Below are 22,681 nucleotides of genomic sequence, written 5' to 3'. Positions count from 1 at the left end.
AGGAAGAATTGCATTATCTGATTATGTAACCCATTTTTTGCTGGCATGTACTTCAGTATCACATATATTTCCTGTAATGCATTCATTGCTGAAAACATTTGCTCTGTATATTTCAGATTGAATTCTGTTGTATTCCATGTTTATTTTGCTATAGGATGTTTATATAGCTAAACGTTTATCCCAAATGACAAAAGTTACCTGTGTTTGGATTAGACAGCCATTGATTTACCACATTTTTTATTCTTTTCCTCCCAGGTCAAGACCCTGTCACCCCAGAACCAGTTACCACGGTGTCTCCCAAGTTGGCTGGCTCGGGCAAAACAAAGCCACCCATGACTCCAATTCCTGTCGGCACCACATCCATGGCGGAGGCTCCCTCCATGTTCTCTACAAGCATGGCTGCCCCATGGGAAAGAGGGTCCCTTGGGTTGGTCACCCTTCCCCCTGAACCTGCCGTCACCACACATGAATTTGATGTGGACGACTTCATCAGTGAGAGCCACAGCCAAGTAGAGTCCGTTCCTCGGGGTGACACGCTGTACCCGGAGATTCTGCCTCCACTGCCCACAATGAGGAGTGCGCCACCCTATCTGGACATTGCCACAGAGGAAGTCAGGGTGAAGTCAACAACGGCTTCCCCTAGAGCACGGGAGGACCAGGAGGGCTCGGCAGTGGAGCGTCCCGTGGATGCCAGCGGGTTCAGCCCAGAAACACCTGTAGACGAAACTCCTGCCCCTACGGCAGCTACGCAGACTGTTGCCAGGCCAACAGCCGGGGACAGAGCAGGAAAGACCACAGAAGAAGAAGGAAGCTCAGGGAGTCCTGACTCAGAGCCAAAATCAGAAGAAAAGGAAACGAAGAAAGAGCTGTCTTCCTCGCACCATGACTTGAGGAAACCGGCGATTGTTTACAAGGAAGATAAGGAGGGCTCTGCAGACAGTGACGTGTCTAAAGACACCACCGAGGTAGTCATCATTGAGGAGTCTACCACGAGGGTGCCCGGGCTGCGTGAGGAGGCCTCCAGGGATAAGGACACCAAGGCTGAGGTTGATGCAGAGTACCTTACACCATCCACAGTGTCTCACACCATGGACAAGCCATTGGACACCCAGGACGTGGCCATCCCCACAAAGCTTCCATTCCATATTCTTTTTGTCAACGCGGAAGAAACAAATCAATCAGGTGAGTCATATGCTTTTTCCTATGCTTTGTTGATATGTGATTGGTTTTTCATCTATATAATCAGGCACAGTACGAGGTCAATTCATGTGTACCTTATACTTCAATTACACAGTTCTTAAAGTCATATGCAGTATTCAATGCTGTTTATTGTATTTCTTCTCAAAACTATTTTTTTTTTCATATTGAAATTTGTTTTATTAACCAAAACACTATTTATATTGTATTTTATGCAGACATATTACTTAGATTTGATGTGAATTGAACCCCTAGCAGAATTTTATCAAGCATATAAATTATTTATATAATTATAAAGGTTTTTCTTTAAAAAAAGATCCTTAAAGGGCTGGTCTATTTGGTATAGGATTATGAACTGGTATTATCCGACTATCACCTTGACAATGTTAACGCAAGGAAATACCCTGTATCATATTGAATCTAAAGACAGCTAGAGCTGTATAAATTAGGATTACTTGTCCAGTTTAGATTTTAGAGCCCCTTGATGCTGGTGGCTTTGCACTGCAGGGGCTCATTATTGGTCTTTATGGCAAGATCTGGACTGGTTGAGTGAAAGAAAATGTGTGTATTTAAGATATTGACACACAATCCACGTGAAATACAAACTGTGATACACCTTTTAAAATATAAAAAGTAAAGTTGTAAAATTATGATTTCACAAAAATCCACATGACCCTATTGTTAATGCTCTTGTATATACATGTTTTAAATTTTTTACGTATACTCAGATATCAAAAATGATACCTGAGTATTCAGTCTTTATAAGAATTTCAATAGTCACAGTTGCAATGGATTATTAAATCCATTTGGTTTGAAACATCTCAGATATTTATGCTATGCCTCACATGTGTACATTGTGGGCCAATAAGAAAGAAATAAATCGTATAAGGATTCATTTCCGATGAAAGGACATTCATGAGGAACCCCAGGATACCTCAGATTTTTTGCCTAATGTGAGATATTATGGCTGTAGATGGAAGATCTTGCTGTGAAATTTTGATTGAAAAATTGTACCTATTTTTATGTCTGGTCCTGAGATGCTGGAGTCATCACTGTTGGGGCTGTCCATGGTCCTGAAGCTACTGTATCTCCTCCTCCCATCCACTGGATTATTACTAGCTAGCACAGCCTAAAGCATGCCTATATGAATGATGGGAATATGTTTTTAATGTATAGATCAGCTGTGCAAGACAGCCATGTCATTTTAAAAAAACACACTGTTCTATAAATTGTGGTTCATAAAATCTTGATAATTTTTGGTTTAGGAATTTATGACATGGCAATTTTGCTTGCAAAGGGGCACTGTCATTAATAATGTGTTTACAATTGAACTTGCCTTTTTTGGGTTGCATCCGGACTGGGTTTCTCTCATGAGAAACTTTTAAGAAAATGGCCAGTAGTATTTCATCTCCATACTTTTTACAATTTGATTGTACTTTCAAGTCATTAACCTGGCAATGAGAGCTGTTTTACTCAAGTTAGAGATTACATTTCCTGGTGGCTGGAATGAGAATTAATCATTTGTACAATAATGTTTATCTTTAAAGTTAACTTGTGAATAAGTCCACTGAAACTGCTTTTGCACAGGGGAAGCATTGTATCTTTGAATTTAAGTTAAGAATCCACAATTGATTAAGTTGGAAGTTGTTCTTTATTCAACCCTGAATCGGTTAGAAACACAGCTTGTAGAGGTTCATGAGAAAAGTAAATGCAAGTATGGCTGCTGTACCCATGGGAACAGCCTTGGTTCAAGGTGACCTAATTTTTCCTGTATGTAGGAAATGTAATAAATCTTGGTATTTTACAGCTATCATCACTCATGGCACTGAATCTGAGACATGCACTCATTTTTGAGTTGGTGAGATTGAAGTGATGTCAAGTGCCTTAATACACCTCAGACAGAAGGTACCCTGAATCTGAAGACATTGAAAAGCAAAATGAACAACTGCGTTTTGTAGTTGCTATGCAGACACTTAGATACCGGGTGTTCTGGTTCTTAGCTGACAGGAGTGGAACCCGGTAGGATCTTGTGATGCTGTAGCCCGTCTGTTTCAAGGTTTGACTCATTGTTCATTCAGAGATTCCTTTCTGCACACCTCTGTTGTAAGTAGCTGCTGTTTGAGCATTTGTGGCCTGTTTGTTAGCTTGAACAAGTTTTACCATTCTCCTCTGACCTCTCTCATTAACAAGGTGTTTTTGCTCACAGAACTGCTACTCACTGGATGTTCTTTTGCTTATCACACCTTTCTCTGTAAACTCTAAGAGTCTGCAGTGTGTGAAAATCCCAGGAGAGCAGCTGTTTCTGAGATGCTGGAACTACCAACGTCTGGCACCGACAATCATACCATGGTCAACGTCGCTAAGACCACACGTCTTGCCCATTGTAGTTTTTGGTTGAACAACTGAACCTCTTAAAGAGCAATTGCACTCACTGTTTCAGCCTGACTCCGCCTACTACACAATTCTGAAAAATGCGTCCAGGAGTGAAAAATAACCAGCCAAAAAAATCAATATGATCTAGGGTGTAATTACCCTTCAGCCATGCATGCCATATATATTGAGTTGCAGCCACATGATTCACTGAGGAACAGGCTATTTGCATTAATAAGCAGGTGTAGCTAATAAAGCTGGCTATTGAGCATATATATATATATATATATATTTTTTCTTCATATGTATGAAAAAAAAAGATTCATATTCCCTATAGGGGTCAATTGCCGGGTTTTAGGAGGATATATAAACTAAACTATTATAGAAAGAATTATGCTGATGTAACTTGCTGAAGGGCACAGCATCAATGAAACCTGAGTCTGCAAACACCCTGATAATTCCAGTTGCCGTTCTCCAACCACTTCCTAACAACACTTAACTGCACAGGTCACCATGAACAATTGTTTTTCTCTTTTTCAGCAATTTTAATATCATTCCAGAATTTGAAATGCCCATTTGCAATTTCAAGCACATTCTGTGTTTTTGGGAGGATGAACAGCAGCACATGCATTTCATTTCACCGCAATCCACACATGTGATCTGTATGATTATTTCTCCAGCAGTCTGGAGGTGCAAAATTTGCAGTGGGGGGGGGGGGGGGCTGTGTTGAACAGTGAGCCAGGGGAAACCCTGTTGACTGTAATTCGTCCTCCTTGGGTGTTAGTATGACTAATTTTGGTGCCACATTGGGCACTGACAGGAATCCAATCAAGATAGACAGGCATGCCAGTGTAAACTGAAAGCTGAGTACGTCAGTTAGATATGCTTCTCTGGAGCCCCTCTATCAGCAGTGTTTTGATGTAACCAAATAAGGAAAAGCAGTGGTTCACCCATTACCTCTGAATCAGAAGGCTGTAATGCGGTGGAGTGACTGGTTGCTCACAACCCACAGCAAGAAAACAAACTTTGTGAAATCGCTATTCAGTCTGCATTAATGAATATGTCTTCACCCAGTGTCTGTTGAAAGAGCTCTTAGTCAGTTGCAAGTGTCAGGACCACCTTTGTTTGCACAGATGTGGGAACATTAGCGTAAGAAAGAAGTGAATCCACTCTCAGGCGGCAGCTGCTTCAGAGACTGAGGTCAGTGACATGACAGGCCTTCACGCGGCGCGTTATTTTATCACAATGGAGGCTGCCAGCGCATGTGCACGTGTGGGGCAGGATGAACAGCCCTGCGCACACGATACCTTGTGGGTAATTGGCCAGTGGGTTATGGTAGCTGACAGTTGTGTGCACTTGTGTGAGGGGGGCCTGGGTGAAATGCCCCAGCTCAACAGGCCCAGCTTTGGGGTGCTTTAAGGAACATATTCAGAGCAATGACACCGCAGTCCATTCAAGGTAAGCAAAGTATGCACACAACTGCAGCATTCCAGTTGTGGTCAGTGAAAGATAAATCTCCTTAAATTAGTGCTAGCTATCTTGTAGTACCATGTCCTGTGCCTGCAAGCCAGTGACTGGATATTGTTAGAGTGAACGTGCTTCTTTGCGTTAGATATCAGTGAAACCGTAATAATTAGAGGCACAGATACACAGTTTTCATACTGGGGAAAAAAGGTTGGGGGTACTTAATGACTTTTCAAATTTGAAGTTAAATTGCAGGTACTATTGCAGTTGTATTCCATGTGGCAGTATGTAGAAATTTACTGCCACCTTTCTTTGTTTGGACTGGCTGACAGCCTGGCGTACGTACCTGTGTAAATATGGCTGTGCTGTGGTCAGGGAATGATGTCATTACAAACGCCAGGCCTCTGTCTGCTGGAGACGTGGAGCAGTGGACGTAAGCGCTTATGGGAATTGTATTGCGTCAGCATTGCTCAATACAGGAGAGGCCTGACAGCCAAAGCTCTGCAAATCTGTTGCTTGTTGGCAGCAGATTTGGGAAATGTTGCGCTATTTTCCACTTTGAGAGAATTCCAACTGGGTTTTACACTGTTTTAATGAGCATAGTCATAAAACAAAACAAAATGAAACTGTGTCAGTTCTTTGAACTTAGCATTTTCATACATTAGTACAGTGTGGTTATCATGATGTAAAGCATCCTATAGCTTGTTCTAGGGCTGGCGGAAAGCCATACGTACAGATATTTATAAATAATGTGATATTTTTGCCTGTATTTCAAAAATATATATTTTTTTTAATTTTGCATTGCAACCTATCGGTTAGATTATTTTATACTGGACATAATATGTGCTTCCAGACAGTTCTCCCTTATTTAATTATATCCATTTTATAGATTAATACAAAGTGATGATGGTTTTGAAGTATTTGTTGATGGATGTCGCTTGCACAGCTAAAGGAAATCACAGCTCGTGACTGCCCTCTACCACACGTTACAACCATATAATATTAGCCAGCTGCTTAAATGTCCTTCCAGTTCCATAATGGGTGAATCTAATTTTTTTTTTTTTTAAATCTCAGCTATGGTTCATGGATTTTGTGTAAAATGATGATGTATGACAAGAAACCACCGGGAGTTATAGGCAAGCGTCAGCCTGAGCCATATGACGATTTATATAATTATATTTATAGAATTTATATCATTGTGGGCATAATTTTAATGAAAAGCTCAAATACTTTTAAACAATTTTCAAACTGGAGTGGAGCTTGATAAAGTACCACCCCAGTAAAAGGCTTAAAATTTTATTGTTTTATTTTTCCAACCAACAATTATTGCATGACTCTCATCAAAATATTTCCATTACCAGAAAGATGAACACTCAGGGCTGCCCACATAACCTTAAAGGCCCCACTGGTGGTAGAGATAAGGTATCAGTTGGTAATGGAAAATCCTAGTTGTGTACTGATTATCAAATGCTGTTTTGGGAAAAAAAATTCTAAGGTCCTGCTGTAACAGTGGTGACGCAAAGCCTATCTGAGGCAACGGTTGTCCTTGGCAATGTGCAAAACAATTTGATGCAATGCAGCACAGCATTCTGGTCCTCCTCCGTAGCAGGTCTTGATATGCTTTTTAATTTGACCTGGCTTATTTTAACAGATACTTCACGTGGAACCAAGGCCTTGGGTACAGGGCATTCCCATTGGCCCCTACGGTTTTTGGGGCTCCAGCTCTCCCCAATCTAGAAACTGGTGTCCCCGTGATTGTGGACATGACTGAGTACGCATACAGGCTCCTGGCCATGCATTTTCTCCAGGGCACCCAGCTGAAGTCTCCTAAAATGACTTTTTCCAAAACATTTCCAGATTGTTTCCAAGATTTTTTCCAAACGTACTGGAAACAAATAAAGTTTTGGTAGAGGAAGCAGATGGAGCAGTGTTTGGGGCGAGATGGACCAGAGTGTCCTTTCTGCCTGTTGAAATTTTTTTGCCACCCACCTTGGCCAGTAAATGAGGAATTGTTTGGAGACAACTTGTGGAAGTAGCTATGATTTCTCTTAAAAAATATTGTATAAGCAGAGGGCTACTAATGCTATTTTCAGTTGTCCTGGAAAATTGTTGTCCTGGATTTTGGATCTGCATTCTCTAATGTGAAATAATTGAATACTGTATGTTTTTTTTTCCTGAATACAATTGTTTGTTTCACTATTTCTTTGAATTAGAAAACATTGTTCTTGGTTGCTTTTGATGCTTCTTGTGGCTTCAAATCTAGTTGAAACAGTCTTGTTTACTAAAGAAATTACTTTCACCCAGCCTTGATTCTCCACAGATCAGGTTCCTGGTCTGTGCTTCTATCAGAGGAAGAATGCTGATGAAGGGATATTGTTCAGTACTCGAGATAGCATGTCCAAATGACGTTTAATTAGAATTTTCATTTTCACATTATTTTCATCTTTTTTTTTCATTTTCATCTTCATTCCTTTTGGCTACAATCGCGTAAAATATTGATAAGGTAAAAATGTAGAACAGTTGTGGCAGTTAAAATGGAAAACAGATGGGGTATGCATATTTAAATTACAGAGGCTTGGTGCTGTGGTCAGAAGTTACACTAGTTCATATATAGCATTGACAAAATAAATCAATATAATGTGTCTGGAATAATTAAAAGTGTGACTTGTGGCATGAATAGAGTAATGTTGAACCTTAATATTAAAAATGAAGTGTTTCATTACAATACTGTATCACCAGCTAATTATGGAGTGAATCATTTGGGAAGTATTTCCAAGGGAGATGACAGATCAACAGTTTGTAATCGTATTTGCAGTTTTAATCCATTTGGGTCCCTTTGCGAGTACATTTAGTAGTAATACTAGTAGTAGTAATTGTAGTAGTAGTAGTAATAGTAGCATGGTAAAACAGTATTAGTAGATGCTGAAGTAGTCATCAGAATAATTGTAGCATATTCCTATTTTAAAGTGTTGAAACATAAATTAAAAATTGATCCAACTGATTTATCCTTTTGACGCTTGAAACTTTCCAAGTATATTTTTTGCATAATTCCCATAGCAGTTTATAAATTCTGTTTATGAATCACGTCCCCCTTAAAGATAACAACACCACATGTACATCATTATGTGTCGGGAATACTAAGGGGCAGTTCATTCTAATCAAGTCTATCCCTGTGTTTCAGTGTGTTCATTTAATGTTATGTTATTCCTTTTCTTAACTCATTAGGTTCTTTATTTTTCAATTATTAATTCTACTAAATACATTTAAAATCTAGGTGGGAAAATAGTGTATTTTATTTTGCTTACAAAATGTCTTTACCACACCATGCAACCATTTCATGTGATTGTAATAGAAAAATTATTCTTGGATCAGAATAAATAATAAGAAATGCGTTATCAAAAATTTTACTAACAAGCTAGGTTTCCAGAAGAAATATAATTTGTCTCGAACATGCCAAGAGACAGACACAGACATAAACATTCTTTGTAAAAAAATGAACAAAAAACAAACAAAAAAAAAAAACTGTGATGGTCAGGTATTTACTGTTGTTGGTTTGATTCTTCACAAATGTAATCCAGTGAGTGATTTATCGTCTTTGTTTTGCAGTCGATCCCATTTTGCGGTTCTTAGGAGAGGGAGCCCGCATTGATTCTCCAGACCAACCACACCCAGCAATTGTTGGTGAACTCCCGTTGGGTAGTGGGGACAATGATCTCTATCCTTCTCCTTTGGCCACCATTGTCCCAACCCTGAGCTTTATTAATGGGAAACATGAGTTGACTCTGGAACCAGATCACCTAGGGGTTCAAGAAGCCAGAGGAGATCAATTTGAGAGTGTGTCTCCCTCTGAGAATGAGGTACCCCAGTATGAAGGACCTGGAGACTTCTCACAGGAAACAACAACCTCATTTGACTACTCCGTCGTTGAAGCTGGTGTTTTACCTGAGGAAGAAGTCTCAAGGGACTCCATGTCAGCAAAGCTCAAACCCTTGTTCTCAACCACCTTTCAGCCCTATGACAGCGACTCTATAGGAGCAGATAAGTTTGTTGAGTCGACTCCTCCCCAGCGTCCCCGTCCCTCCTCACCTGAATCATCAGGTGAGGAGCCTAAAATAAAGGCAACTACATCAACCCATGCTCCCGCAACAGTTGGACCGAGCACACCAATAGGTGCGACACCGGGAAAAGATTCCTCTCTGGCAGAAAAGGATAGTCCCAAAGAGTTATCCCCAGATGGCCCAACACACAGAACCCCCTTGGATGAAGATATGGAAGGATCTACTGGTCCAGAAGGCTTAGGGCCTGAAGGTTCAGTTGTGCCCACAACTGAATCTTTCAGCCAAATGTCGGTGGCAACAGATGAGGCGGAAATAGCAGAGCGAGGGAAAGACTCAGAGGGTGTGAGTATAGATTTTACCACAAAATCCCCTTTGAAACTTGTCTCCGTTAGTACTAGTGTTCTTACTGCAGACACCAGTCCGCAACCAGAAACTTCAGGTGACTTTGAAGGGTCGACTTCAGCCGAAGAGGAAGGCTCCACATCAGAACCGTTTCCACCAACCTCTGTTGACGAAGCCTCTAAGGATGATGTGCGGAAAGCTGTGTCACCTCTGGAAGTCCCAAGCACTGTTGAGAATGGTATTGATTTTACAGAAGGGGAGGAGACTTCAGGTGATCAAACTGCTGAGAAGCTTCCCAAGGAGGCTTCAGTGACAAAATCACCTGTTTTGCTAGACACAAAGGTGGAATCCACTGCACCTTCAGTACAGTTGAAGATTGATGGTACCACTCAAGAAACACTGGGCACAGAGGAGAGTTCAGGAGACATAATTGATACTAAAATGTCCCAGCCATCAATTCCTGTTGTGATACCAACTCCAACAAGCAGCTATGTTAAATCTGGTTTAGAAGAAAAGTTAGACGAGGAAAAGCAAGATGAGGAAAAGCCTGTCATCGACGTTGATACCTCTTCAGTGGTTGAGTCTTCCCCGTCGCCTTTTCCAATCCTAACCGAGGAAGCAGTGGGCATGGCTGTTGTGACCATCACCCCAAAAACCCCGTCTGAAAAGACCCAGGACACAGAGGGATCCAGTGAAGACTTAACTCCTGACTCCAAGCAAGTTGTGTCAAAATCTACCACAGCCCAACCAACAACTACTTCTAGCTCTGTGTCGTCAGAGGAATTTTCTGGAGACAGCGTCAAGGCTTTGACTGCTGCCCAGCCTGAAGTGGTAGTTTATGTAGGGACCACTATCATCCCAAAGCCTGCAACAACACCTAAAGAGTCTTTCCAGCAAGTGATGTCAGAGGTCACTTCAACACATCTTCCATTTGCTGATAAGGTCCTTGAGGAAACTGGGCCTACACCCACAAAGCCTGAATCAAAATCAGACTCCAGTTCTCAGGAGCAGGAACCTCAGCCATCTCCAGGCACAGAAGTAGTCAAATTGCAGTCTTCCAGCTCTGAAAGCTCCTCAGGGGAAGAGGAGGAGGGAAAAGAGAAATCCCTATTAGAGGCTACTACCTCCAGCACCACAGTGGCATCTACCACAGCTTCGGAGGAATATGTAGTAGACTATGATAGCGTTGCAGGCCCTCCACTGCTTGAGGCTGGGCCTCCTCATGGAATGGAAACCACCGTGGAACCTGAGACAGGAACAGACCTTGGATACACCATTGAGGGTCAGACTGTTGACATCCCAGGTACTCTTACAATCTGATGCTAATTAATATTTTCTTAAAGCTATATGCTTTTCAAAATAATGAAATACCATCAATATATCAATTTATACCAAAATATCTGTCTTTATTCAATTCATACATTGAATAAAGGAGGTCCTCTTTGCTGTTAGGGAATTAAATGTAATTATATGTTATAATATAAAAAAGTAAATTTTATTTAACTTATTTTTGTACAACTCTTTTTCACAGAAGTTACAGGAAATTTTTGTCATTGCAGGTGTTCATTCTTGCACTGAGAACGTGTGCCTGAATGGAGGTTCTTGCTATAAGAGGGGAGAATCCTATATCTGTGCATGTGCCCCTGGCTACAGCGGGGTGCACTGTGAAACAGGTAGGTAACACGCCTTACATGTCCATGGACTATGCCATGGTCACAGAATCACTGCACAGCATACTGGCCCTTGTGCTTTCTTATTCCTATTCTCTTTTGTGAATGCTGCTGCCCAGTCTTTTGCTGCTTGTTTAGCGCTGATCTATTCAGCTGTATTCCCAAGTGTTGAAGAGAGATGAGGATGTGAAATATTCTTTCATATTTAGTTTATGTGAAATAATAATTGTTTTATCCCATTGGAGCTTTTGGTGTTTTTAAACTACACTGATGAAACACAATCCTCTCATTTGGCACGTGTAGATATTGACGAGTGCCAGTCCAACCCCTGTCGAAATGGCGCCACCTGCATAGATGGAATAAACTCTTTCTCATGTATCTGCCTTCCAAGCTATGCAGGAGCACTCTGTGAACATGGTAAGGACTCCTTTTGTTACAATTATTTATTTATTTATCTATTTTTTAATATAACATTTGTTTAACAATGTTTTTCCAACTGAAATCAATTCTCTTTTGATAATAAAAGGGGAATAATATAAGGGATTATAATTATTAGATGGCCAGATACAGAGAATCTGTTTTTATGTATTTATTTGGCCCAGACACACAGATTAACCCCCCTCCTCCCCTACATACATATACTGCACATGCCCACTTGTGAATATAACTTGACATCCAAAAATCCTACTAAGCAAGTAATATCTTTAGCAGCTTTTCAACCTTTTGGCTTTTACGAACCACACTAAAATAATTAGAAAATATATTGTGGGATTGAGTGCTGTTACCAGATGGGTTTACATTGCACAATCTCTGGCTGGTTAGTCATGGCTCGAGTGTCCCTTTAGTTGTAAACAGCATGAAACCTTCTTCCCACTATATTTTGGCGCTCTATATTAGAGTGTCGTTTGACCACATTCTTCAGTTTCAGGCAATAGTCCTACAAAAACTGCATGAAGAATTTGAAGGACACAATGACCAGTACAAAAGAAATGAAACCCAACAAAATTCAGTGACATGGAGAATTTCACAGACGGGGACATTCTGATCTTGATTAAGTCGAGCTGTTTTCGCGGGGGTGACGTGTGAGTGTGGCTGTAACCAGTTCTGACCGCCCACATGTCGCTGTTGGGCCAGTACTGGTAACCCCCATCCAAAAACAAAAAACTGAACAAAACAGCTGGAGTCAATTTAACAGTGTTCGATGTACCTTTCTGATTGCCACTTAGCAGCCTTAGAAAAAGTAATGTTCCTTACTCACTCTGTGACTGACTGTCTGAGTGAACATCACCTATGAAGTCAAAGACAGTACCTCTTATAACCACTAGATGGCAAAAGGATTGGTGGAGTCACTATGTACTGTCAATCACTTAATTGCTTGAAGAAATCAAATTGTTTGCTTTCTACAGTGATTGGGTGAAAAAAGGGAAATTACACACTTCTTTTCATGTAATTAAGTAATTTTTATTTGAAAGTCACTTTTTATTTGCATGGAGAGAAGTGTTTAAATCTGATTTAATAGGCTGTTAATGAGCACCTTTTTTTGGGTTTGCGTTCTTTTTTCTTCAGTGATGCATCAAATGAGTTAGTCGCTAATAACACATGACAGCTGCACCCACTTTGGGGGATTATGAAGCCGTACTGCTCTGGCACTACGAGAACAGATGTCCAACAAAATAGTTGCAGGTTATACAAAAACTGTTTCCAATTTGATATTTTTAAAAACACCTCAAATTCCACCTGCATATAAACAAATAATCCTAGCAGTATCAGTTGCACACACCTTGTTCTGTCACCTTATTCAGTGGTGTTTTGTTCCCTATGGATTTTTATCCAGTGCTGGGTGTACTGTTGGTGCCTGTGTAGCTCAGAGTCATACATGGTCCAGCTGTTCTCACTTAAGTGTGAGAGGTTGGCTTTTATTTTGTCTCAGGTTCTGGTGATTGGCAGGCTGCACCGAATTCAGTTCCCCCTCCCCGAAAGTTCTGATGCGAGCCATCGTCCCCTCGGTGAATTGGTTCCAGGCACACTTTGCGTGTAGCTGTAATTATGGAGCAGCAACGGCCACCCCCCCCCCCCCCCACACACACACACACTCACACCACATACCCCTCCATCCTCCTGATCATTTGTTTGTTCGCACACAGCTGTTTTCTCAGGCTTCACTGCCAGCAAAAAGGCAGAAATAAAAAAATAGGAAAAAGGAATCCATTATTGTTACAGAGGAGATTTACAGCTGTGCAGACGTTGAGGATAAAAACTAATTAAATAATTTATCCTCTTCACATGTGGTGGGAGAAAAGGACACAGCCACGTTGGTTAGCACTGGAATGAGAGGACTCTACAGAAGTCTTCTTCTCCCAGACTGTTGAGTCTAATAAGACTCTTCTAGATGCCATTCTTTCTAAGATTTCTTTAAGCACTGTTATTAGTTAAATACCACATTTGTGAATTTTTCTTCCCACAGAATTTTTCTTTCAGTGGTTTTGTTAGTTCAATTGCTTTAACATGTGCAAAGAAAAAACCTAAAATCATCATTAATACATCATAAATATATCATATCAAGAATTTACGATATTGAGGCGCACACATACTGAAACTCAAAAGTGAGAATTGAAACGGTATGATGTTACTATTTTAAACAGTTGTTTTAGCGCTTAATGTTTTGCAGTATCCTGACAGAGAATCTAACCAGACCCCATCCAAATATGCATGCCCTTATTAGGTTACAGTGTTGTGATGATTTTCTTGAGATTTTGCACAAGTGGCTCATTTATTTACTTTGGCCCTAAGAAAAAGGAACTCCCCAAAAGGAACAGCAGTACCTCAATTTCACAACTAGATGGCGGAAATGCACTAATCAGGTGACTGGCCAGAGTAGCTGTAGACCCTGAACAGTGCCTGTTCTTGTTCTTGATTTTGATGGGCTCGACCTCCTATAGAGGGCTGAGTCCTAACATTAGGGTCACATGATGCCGGTAATCCTGATTCCCTCCTCCCCCGCTCACCCTGGGGGACCCTTATTTTGCTCCCCTTCATCAACTCCAGACTTCCTGAGAGATCGGGTCTCCTGACAGTAAAACAGGCACGAGCAGGCTGGAGAGCATGGGGCCTAATTGGCACGCAGGGCACCCGTGCCTAACGCCAGGCCTGGAATCAGTCTCTCAGCATGTCCTCCCATGACCCTCAACCTTCCACATTCCCCTCAGCCCCCTGGCCTCTCTCAGGTGTACAGACACAGCAATGGCAGCTTTCCCATACATCAGTCCCAATCCAGCCATAATATTAATACTAAGTGCTCCTTTAGTAAACCGATATATTCTTGGATATTCCATGTGATATGGGGATGTCTCCAGATATGAGAGTACCATCGCTCCAGTACAACTGAAAATGTATCACATTCTCATGAAAGCAGAAAAGAGAAACCCACATGCTTTCTGAAATTAGGAAACAAAAAAGTACTGTCATGAGATTTATCAAAAAATAACAGCATAACTGCTAGCTATGTAATTTATTTTTTCCAAAGTGATATGGGATTCATCACTCATTCGCTTGGCTTGATTGTAATGTAATCAAGGCCATTGTGAACATTGGGATGAAAGTCTCGACAGTTTTATCTCCAGGCCTGGATTTAAGCCTTTGTTTATTTGACAAACAAAGGGCCTTGGTTAGACTTTGTTACTCTTAGAAAAGGGCAGTATTTTCTTTTTCCTGTCTGCCAAAAATGATGCCAAGCTTTGCTGTGTGAGATTGGCATTTAAATTTCCAGCTATACCTCCAGGTTAGCCGCAGCGATTTGCAGCAATTTGTTGATGCCAATTGCAATGTTTTCCTCAAAGTTTAATTTACTGCAGTTGTTTTCATTATAAAACAAATTGAAAAGAATGCTTTACTGAATTCTTTATAAATTTTGTGGTCTGTAATAAGACACAATGTTTTATTTGTACAATAATCATACCTCATGCGTAGAACTCAAGAGCTTGTGCAGTTTGTACTCAGACTTAAAAATATTAAGCAATTTTAATTCAGATGTTTATTGAATTTGTCATGTTATGTCAAAGGTTATGGAATTATTTAAGCACATCTTTAAGACCTCATTCAATGAGTCCGTTTAAAAAAGAATGCCCTGTCAGTCGGCTATGGTTTAAAGCCAACTTTAACTTGACTTAACTAGGGGTTTAAAAGGATAGTTTGTTTGCAAGCCACAGTCAGTGATTTGTACTGATGACTCTGTTGTACACTGTATGTTTGCAACAGCAGCTAATTCACTCTCTGCAACAGCAGCACATCAGCCCAAGAATGAAAGGACAATGGAATTTCCAAAAGGACGGCCAAGAGTCCAGTGTAGCACAAGCGAGAGCTGTCTGTATGGGTTCATTCATTAAACAGTCCTTCCTTTAGGAGCTGTGTGGCTACCATTGTTTCGCCACTCTGGCTTTCCCCTGTGGATATTGAAGTTATTAGGGGTTGGTTGATAAGCCAGATCATGATAATAATTGTGCTAAATTGCGTTGGCTGGATTTGCATAGCGGTGATTAGCATAGTAGCAGTTGTGTGCCTCTGAATGTGCTCTTTCTGTGAGCCAGTGTGTCAGGCTGCCTGGCAGATACAGCACGCGGCACTGTTCAGCAAACAGTGCCGCTGTAATCCCTCTGATGGGGATGAAAGACAAACTCATGCGACATGAGGCACAGTCAGTAAGGTCCACTGCACATTTCAACCCATTTAGATACTGCTTGCTCATTGGTCTCTTTTTCCTCTTTTTTAAAAAACTTTTTTTGTGTTAAATTTTCTTAAGTTAAGTTTTATTATAGGAAAACAAGTGCCATTGTCTATTTTATTGTTGTTATTGCATAATTTACATTAATGCATTTTTGTCCATACTGTGAAGTGCAGTTTTTAGTTATACAATTTGTCAATAGGTAAAATGAGCACAACAAATAGTTGAAGTAAGACCCATCCTCCCACTGCAACACTTGTTAGTAGTTCAACAGCCCACAGATTGATTGATTGATTGATTGAATGCACTGAGACCACCTCCTCTACTTTTCTTGCCTACAGACACAGAGACCTGTGACTATGGGTGGCACAAGTTCCAGGGTCACTGCTACAAGTACCTCACCCACCGCCGGACGTGGGACGCCGCAGAGAGGGAGTGTCGCCTGCAGGGGGCGCACCTGGCCAGCGTTCTTTCGCATGAGGAGCAGCTCTTTGTCAACCGTAAGCGCTTGTCACCATTCGCTCCAGAGTGACTTTCCATGATACTGAAAAGTTCCAGCTCTTCATTTATTGGCCATTTGTAATTGATACCTTGGAATTCTTCGTCACAAATTTTCATTTTAGAATGATACTAAATAGTAATAAAATAAAATGCAAATACATTTATTTTATGCTTCCATAAAAGCAACAAGGGGGTGTACATGCTCCTCCTGGGCATCTGAAAAGTACTGTGAATAAGACATGTTCCATATCCTATTAATCTCTATTGTAAAGAGTAACTATGCTGATGAATGGAGGTGGTAGTGTGGCTTGGCACTTCATATGGAACTGATCTAAGATCCCCTTGACATTGTTACTGAACCTAAGTTGGGCCAGCATATGGTATAAATAGCACGTAAGTGGATGGTATGCACATCTGAGCTGTGTACAGCAGAATGCCTTTGGTAAGGATATCAGAAAAAAAGTCTTTAATTTAAATGACAGATTCACCTCCATAGACTATGACTACTCTCTCGGGAATTGTTTTAGTTCTGATTCTTAACAGTGTAATCGCTGGAATATTCTGTTATAATAAAGGTTTAATTCTTCTAGTCTTCAGTAGTCATAGCTATTGAACTAACTTTTGGCAGTTTTTTAGAACACATAAAACGTTTGGGCTTTTTAAACAGGAAGCATGATTCACAAGTATGAAATTGTCCCTGTTTTCACATTTGCGCTGTGAGCTTAATATGGCAGAGGAATTGTCTCCTGACTTTTAACTCTGTCCTGGCAGGCTTGGGACATGACTACCAGTGGATTGGTCTGAATGACAAGATGTTTGAGAATGATTTCCGCTGGACAGATGGTCGTCCCATGGTAAGAAATGGTTACTGTTTTGAGGAAGCTTGTATGAAATAACAGCTGTGTGTCTTTCCCTACATCACTGATTTAACACAAGCCTTCTGAACTCGAGTATCACAGTGAGGGTTGTAACAGGGGATGTAACTCAATAAAAAATAATTTTTTGCTAGTGAGTATGGTCAGATAGTGTTCTGTAAGCCACTTTCAAACCCACGTTGTTTATCTTCTGTATGAATGGATACACACAGTAATGTCCAGTTAAATACAAGTGGTTTTTCTCAGTTCACATGTACGTGTGTGTGTGTGTGTGTGTGTGTGGCGGGGGGGGGGGGGGGGGGGGGGGGGTGTGTCTGTGTGAGTCTGTATGTACGAGCCTGTCTGTGTGTATTTGTACGCACATGCCTGTGTGGAGAAGTGGAGTGTATCACAGCAGGATGCCTGTCAGAGGTCTCCATCTGCCGTGTAGGAAAGGAACTTAATTACTATTTGTGTGGAGTAGCTGAATCAGTTGTCCATCACTTCAAAGCCAGAGCGACAGAGGAAAGAAGGATAGAATGAAAGGAGGAGACCGGAGGGTAGGGAGAAGCATTGACCATCTGCAGAGACACTGCCGGTGGTCTCACCCGCGGGTCCAAATGGAAGCCGGTGAGCCCAGACAGCGATGACACAGGTGTGGACAGTTAGCAGGAATCTAGGGGAGGCAGGTCTCTGTGGAAAGGGAGCAAGTGGGCCCCACTTGTCAAAGGAATCATTTGCAGGAAGAAGCAGCGGGTTGCAGCGCACCCTTCCAAAACCCCTGCAAGAATGTGTCTGTGGTCACCTGAGCAGGAACGCCAGAGAGTTTTAGCCCTCACATTTGGCGAAAGACAGAGTCTGAGATCAGGAAGCCCCAACAGTGCTATTCACTCCCTCCAGTTAGCAGTTGAAAGAGATATAAAACTTAAATATAAAACACCAAATGAAGAATATTTCTTAACGACGTGAAACAGCATGCAATGCCATAATTTTGTACAATATATTTGCAAAACTAATCAGGGATGTTTGTCTTCTAAGCTGGATGACCTTTACTTTCTGCCCATGCTGAGTACTCCAGCATGCAGTTTATATGTTTTGCATTAGTTGTTCCTCAGTGTGGTTCCATGCGAATGTTGGCCTTTTTAAAACTGACATTTGACGGCTGGCAGCATTCACAGGGTGCTGTAGATGAGTCACTGTCCTGGGTTCAGTACGCAGTCTTCCGTAACTTTGACCCACAGTAGAAAAATTCCTTCTTTGCAAACACAATTTGCCATTTTCAGCAATCGCCAAAATGAACTAACCTTGTTTGTGAGGGAAAAAGGCCAAGGTTGCATTTATCCACAGTACACTGTGTACTGGGCGTCCTAGGTGTACCCGTTTTTCGATTGGTTCACCAGAAAATCAAAGGTCCCGTCCCCAGGTTCACTAATGCAATCTGACTCCACCAGACCGCAATCGTCCACCAGCAAATTTCTCCGGTACACCCATGATTGGAACTCTGGAGCCGCTACTGGGTCGAAGTTTTGATAAATGTAGGCCAATGTATTGTGATTATGAAGTTCTGCACATTGAATTCTTGAGTCTGGGGTAGACCTATTCTAGTCATGAGGGTGCATGAGCAGTAGTGATTGGCACCGTAAGGACCAGATGATGGATCCGATGCTGTGGGGCAGAGAGGCACAACTTGTGATGTGATGACAGGAAGTGATGAAAAGCCCCCCAGATGCTGTTCCTGAGTTCTGGGTTTTCACTCTGTGTCTTCTGGCTGCTCTTAGGCAGATGTGCCCTGCAGCTAGAATCAGGCATCAAACACAATGCCAGAGCTGACAGAAGGGTTATCAAGGGCTGAGACAGGAGAGGGTGGTATTGCTCTAGCACTGATTATTCACAGTGACATGCAGAATGCCTCTATTATTTAATGCGTCTTCTTCTGCTTATCCAACAGAATCCAAGCTATCTCTCTCTTTTGTATCTCTCATCTCTGACACACACGCACGCACGCACACATACACACACACACACACACACACACACACACGCACACACACATGCACACACACATTCAGGGCCTTGGCAAAACATTTTCTTGCCTTTTAGATAGTCTTCTTGATTTTTACTTTGTGATCCATTTCACCACAATGTCATACTGGGCTATATGAGGTCATATACATAGGCTAATAATTTATGCCTTATAGGATGCAAAGATGAGGAAGTAAATAGCCGGCCTTGAAAGAAGACTTGAGTCAGAAATATGGGATAATAGCCTTGGTGTGGGTCCTGAAAATACCCTGCTCGCTTAGCTTATTGTTTTAGCAGAAACTCTTGCAAATCCTCAGAGCATTCGTCTCCAGTGGATCAAAATCTGCTTGGCTCTGCAGTTCTATAAAAATGAACCGTGGCGACAGCCAGGAAGGTAATGCAGTGTGGTTTAATTGTCTAGGGGAACAGGGCTATTTGTGTTTGGGGTTTGTTCTGCAACTGAATTACTGGCCAATTAACATTTTTTAAAGTTATTTTTACCCAAACCCTGTCAAGTTTTTAATTTATTTGTATGTGTGCGTGTGTGTGTGTGTGTGTGTGTCCTGCAGAGACCATAGAGAAAGTATGTCAAAGCAGTCAGAGTGATCTCGCTGAGATTAATATAAAGTATTTTAATGGGGAGGCTGTTGTTTCTTTAGTTGCTGGTAGGCTTTGGTTTTATCCTGCTTTTTGTAAAGACGCAGTACCACGGACATCCACCTGAGGGACCTGTTCCTCAGTAATACTTTGGCTATCAGTATGGAGTACAAGACATTTTCAGTTTAGTTCTGAGAAAACCTGAGCTGTGTCTGAACCTCTTAACTGAGTTTCTTAACTGCTCATCCAGGTTTTTGCGAATGAAGCAAGAGAAAGGGCAAGTATGCCCCCTAGGGTCCATTTCACCACACGAACATTACTGATCGCTGTAATGTGAGCTGAAAGTGGTATGATTCAACGGATGATAGAACTTACGACCTCCTGGATCCATGAGAAAAAATACTGCTGACACAACAAATCATTTGCTGAGATGTGGGCGGATGGGTGGTGCAAAGGAAAGCTTCAAAAACATTTTTACTGTTTTTGTGTACTTTTCTCATGCGTTCTGTACACATTTGTTAAAACATAGATGGAATGCATGATAAAGACACATCTGCCAATGTGACTGTAGTTCCCTGTAGTTGTACCTGTATTTAATCCAGGGAATATAAATCACAGAATGGTGCGCTTGTATTCATGCCTGCTGTTGGATGGTTAGAGCATCCTGTACTCTCTTAGAACAGACATTTATCTGTGATTTATCATAGCACTGGAGGTAGAGCAAGTAGAAGATAAGCGTATAAATTGCGATAAAGCAGGACTGTGTCGGGTGGTATTCAGGTCTAAATGTACCGGGGACTGGGGACACCCAGGCTGTGCGGAAGTCAGGGTGCTTCTGGCTGGGGATAGATAAGAAAGTGGTGACCTGTGGATAGTGGAGTGGCTGGCATGAGGCACCTTGTTCTGGTGTATTGACTTGTCAGTCTTTCCACACTATGCTTTGCCTCCTGGTCTAACACTCACCTTAAGCGACTGCAGTAGAAAATGAACACGGATAGACCACTCACCTCTTTATTCAAGTGATCACCAAACTTTATGTAGCGCCCAGTTAATCAAATCATATGAGCTAGAGTCCACTTCACCAGCCAACTTGTTTTATTAACTGGTATGCTATGCTGTAAATAAATCAGCAAGCAAGTAAATTACATAAATGTAGTATTTTTATATCCACATCAAATTTGTGTGCTTGACGTACAAGTTTCAAGATAATGTGCAAAGTTCACATTCCTGCCCTATAACTGACTGAAAACCAGCACAATTCAGTCTCTCTGGATAAGCGTGACAGAAAACGCCCAAATGTAGCCAGTGATTAAGAAAGAGGTCAGCTGGGAGGTTTACTTGTGTTCTGTGAAGTTTACATTTCATGGCTAAGCTTGGACTAATGGAAGTCTGCAGCGTGTAAATAAAAGATTTAGAAGTTTATACCAGAGTGACGCATAGGCCTGTAATAAAGTGCGGGGGTCGAGCACTTCCCCTCAGTGAGGGAAATGACGCTGCGCAGAAGGCCTTATCAGATCGTGATGTGCAGTAATGGACTCAGTCATGCCTCACGAATCAGCTGCCGAACCCTGCCAGGGCTCCATGCTCCCCCCGAGGTGGCTGTAGATACTTTGTCGTTCCCACGACTGGCTGTGAATCAGCATCCTGGAACGACTGCATTAGTTTAACATCTTATTACAACAGATGGGTCAGATAGGGCTGTCTGTAGCGCATTTATGTCTGATGGTTATAGACTAGTGGCAAATCATTTCCCCCGTAACAGTGTTTGATGGATCAGTAAGCATCTGATAGGAGGCGAAAGCAGATTATTGTGTAATTATTTTTAATAACCAAAACCATTTTCCTTGCAATTTAATAATTATTGTTGTTTTTTTTTACCTTGATTGAAGGAGTCGAGTTATGTTGGCATTAAAAAAAAATGTTGATAGCATTTGTATGTTTTTTTTTTTGTTTTTTTTTTTGCAGCAATATGAGAACTGGAGACCCAGCCAGCCGGACAGCTTCTTCTCCACAGGCGAGGACTGTGTGGTGATGATCTGGCATGAGGGCGGGCAATGGAATGATGTGCCCTGTAACTACCACCTGACCTTCACCTGCAAGAAGGGCACAGGTGAGGGGGGTCACTCTGCAGCCTCTCAAACTGAGCGTGTTGACAGCCACAGCTGGAATGTGCTCTGTTAGTGGCTGTTATTATTAAAGTTTTAATGAAGAACAGTGGAAGCTTAGCGTCTGTGGACTTGGTTAGTACTTCAATAGGAGATCTCCTGGGAAAGTTAAGTTGCTGCTGGAAGAGATGTTGGTGGCCCAGTAGGAGGTGCTCTTCCCTCTGGACCAAATGGATTACTCAGTGCCTCAGCTCGGTCATGTACCTCAAAAGGAGTATGCCAGCTGATAGGGGCATGGATTTCCTTTGGACTGAACTGAATGTCTGAAGATTTCCAGCTGGTTCACCTGAATGAATATTCAGTAAAATAAGTGTGTGTGCATTAGGGCTGCACACTATATTGAATCGCGTTTTTTTAAAGCATAATAAGATTAACCGCGACCATGCGATGTACATGCATTTTTTTCTCTTTTATCATACCTGATACGGTAGTAAATAACCCAAAATCACTGGCCATGTAAAATGCTTCCAGGCACAAATTATAATAAATCACTGATCTATGAGCCTGGCGGCAGTTATGCCCCATGGAGGCAGTTATTCTTATTGCCCTTAAAAAACCTGGCATTTTATATATCATGCAGCCCTAGTGTGAAAACGTAGATATTTTAGTTCAGTTTGGTTTGTTACTTTTTTCTTATCATAAAAAGGGGGATGTTAGATGATGACTGATTTTATGAACACTCTGAAAGAGTTCTCCCCTGTATTCCTCTACACTGAGTCGTAGC

The 22,681-nt window shown here is 41.5% G+C and overlaps 1 protein-coding gene across 4 annotated transcripts in view; it reads left to right on the top strand.

Moving 5' to 3' along the window:
- The window catches only part of vcanb (versican b), a 41,933-nt gene that overhangs the window by 16,488 nt on the left and 2,764 nt on the right, over positions 1 to 22,681 (top strand). For all 4 annotated transcript variants that reach the window (XM_035390775.1, XM_035390772.1, XM_035390771.1 and 1 more), the window contains 7 exons: positions 256 to 1,182; positions 8,638 to 10,734; positions 10,991 to 11,104; positions 11,405 to 11,518; positions 16,160 to 16,318; positions 17,091 to 17,173; positions 21,758 to 21,902. In XM_035390775.1, the coding sequence (XP_035246666.1) occupies positions 256 to 1,182; positions 8,638 to 10,734; positions 10,991 to 11,104; positions 11,405 to 11,518; positions 16,160 to 16,318; positions 17,091 to 17,173; positions 21,758 to 21,902 (3,639 nt within the window). The remainder of the gene's footprint in view (positions 1 to 255; positions 1,183 to 8,637; positions 10,735 to 10,990; positions 11,105 to 11,404; positions 11,519 to 16,159; positions 16,319 to 17,090; positions 17,174 to 21,757; positions 21,903 to 22,681) is intronic.

The sequence above is a fragment of the Anguilla anguilla genome, chromosome 14 (assembly GCF_013347855.1).
Source record: "Anguilla anguilla isolate fAngAng1 chromosome 14, fAngAng1.pri, whole genome shotgun sequence".
Lineage (NCBI taxonomy): Eukaryota > Metazoa > Chordata > Actinopteri > Anguilliformes > Anguillidae > Anguilla > Anguilla anguilla.
This window is presented reverse-complemented; position numbering and strand designations above follow the sequence as displayed.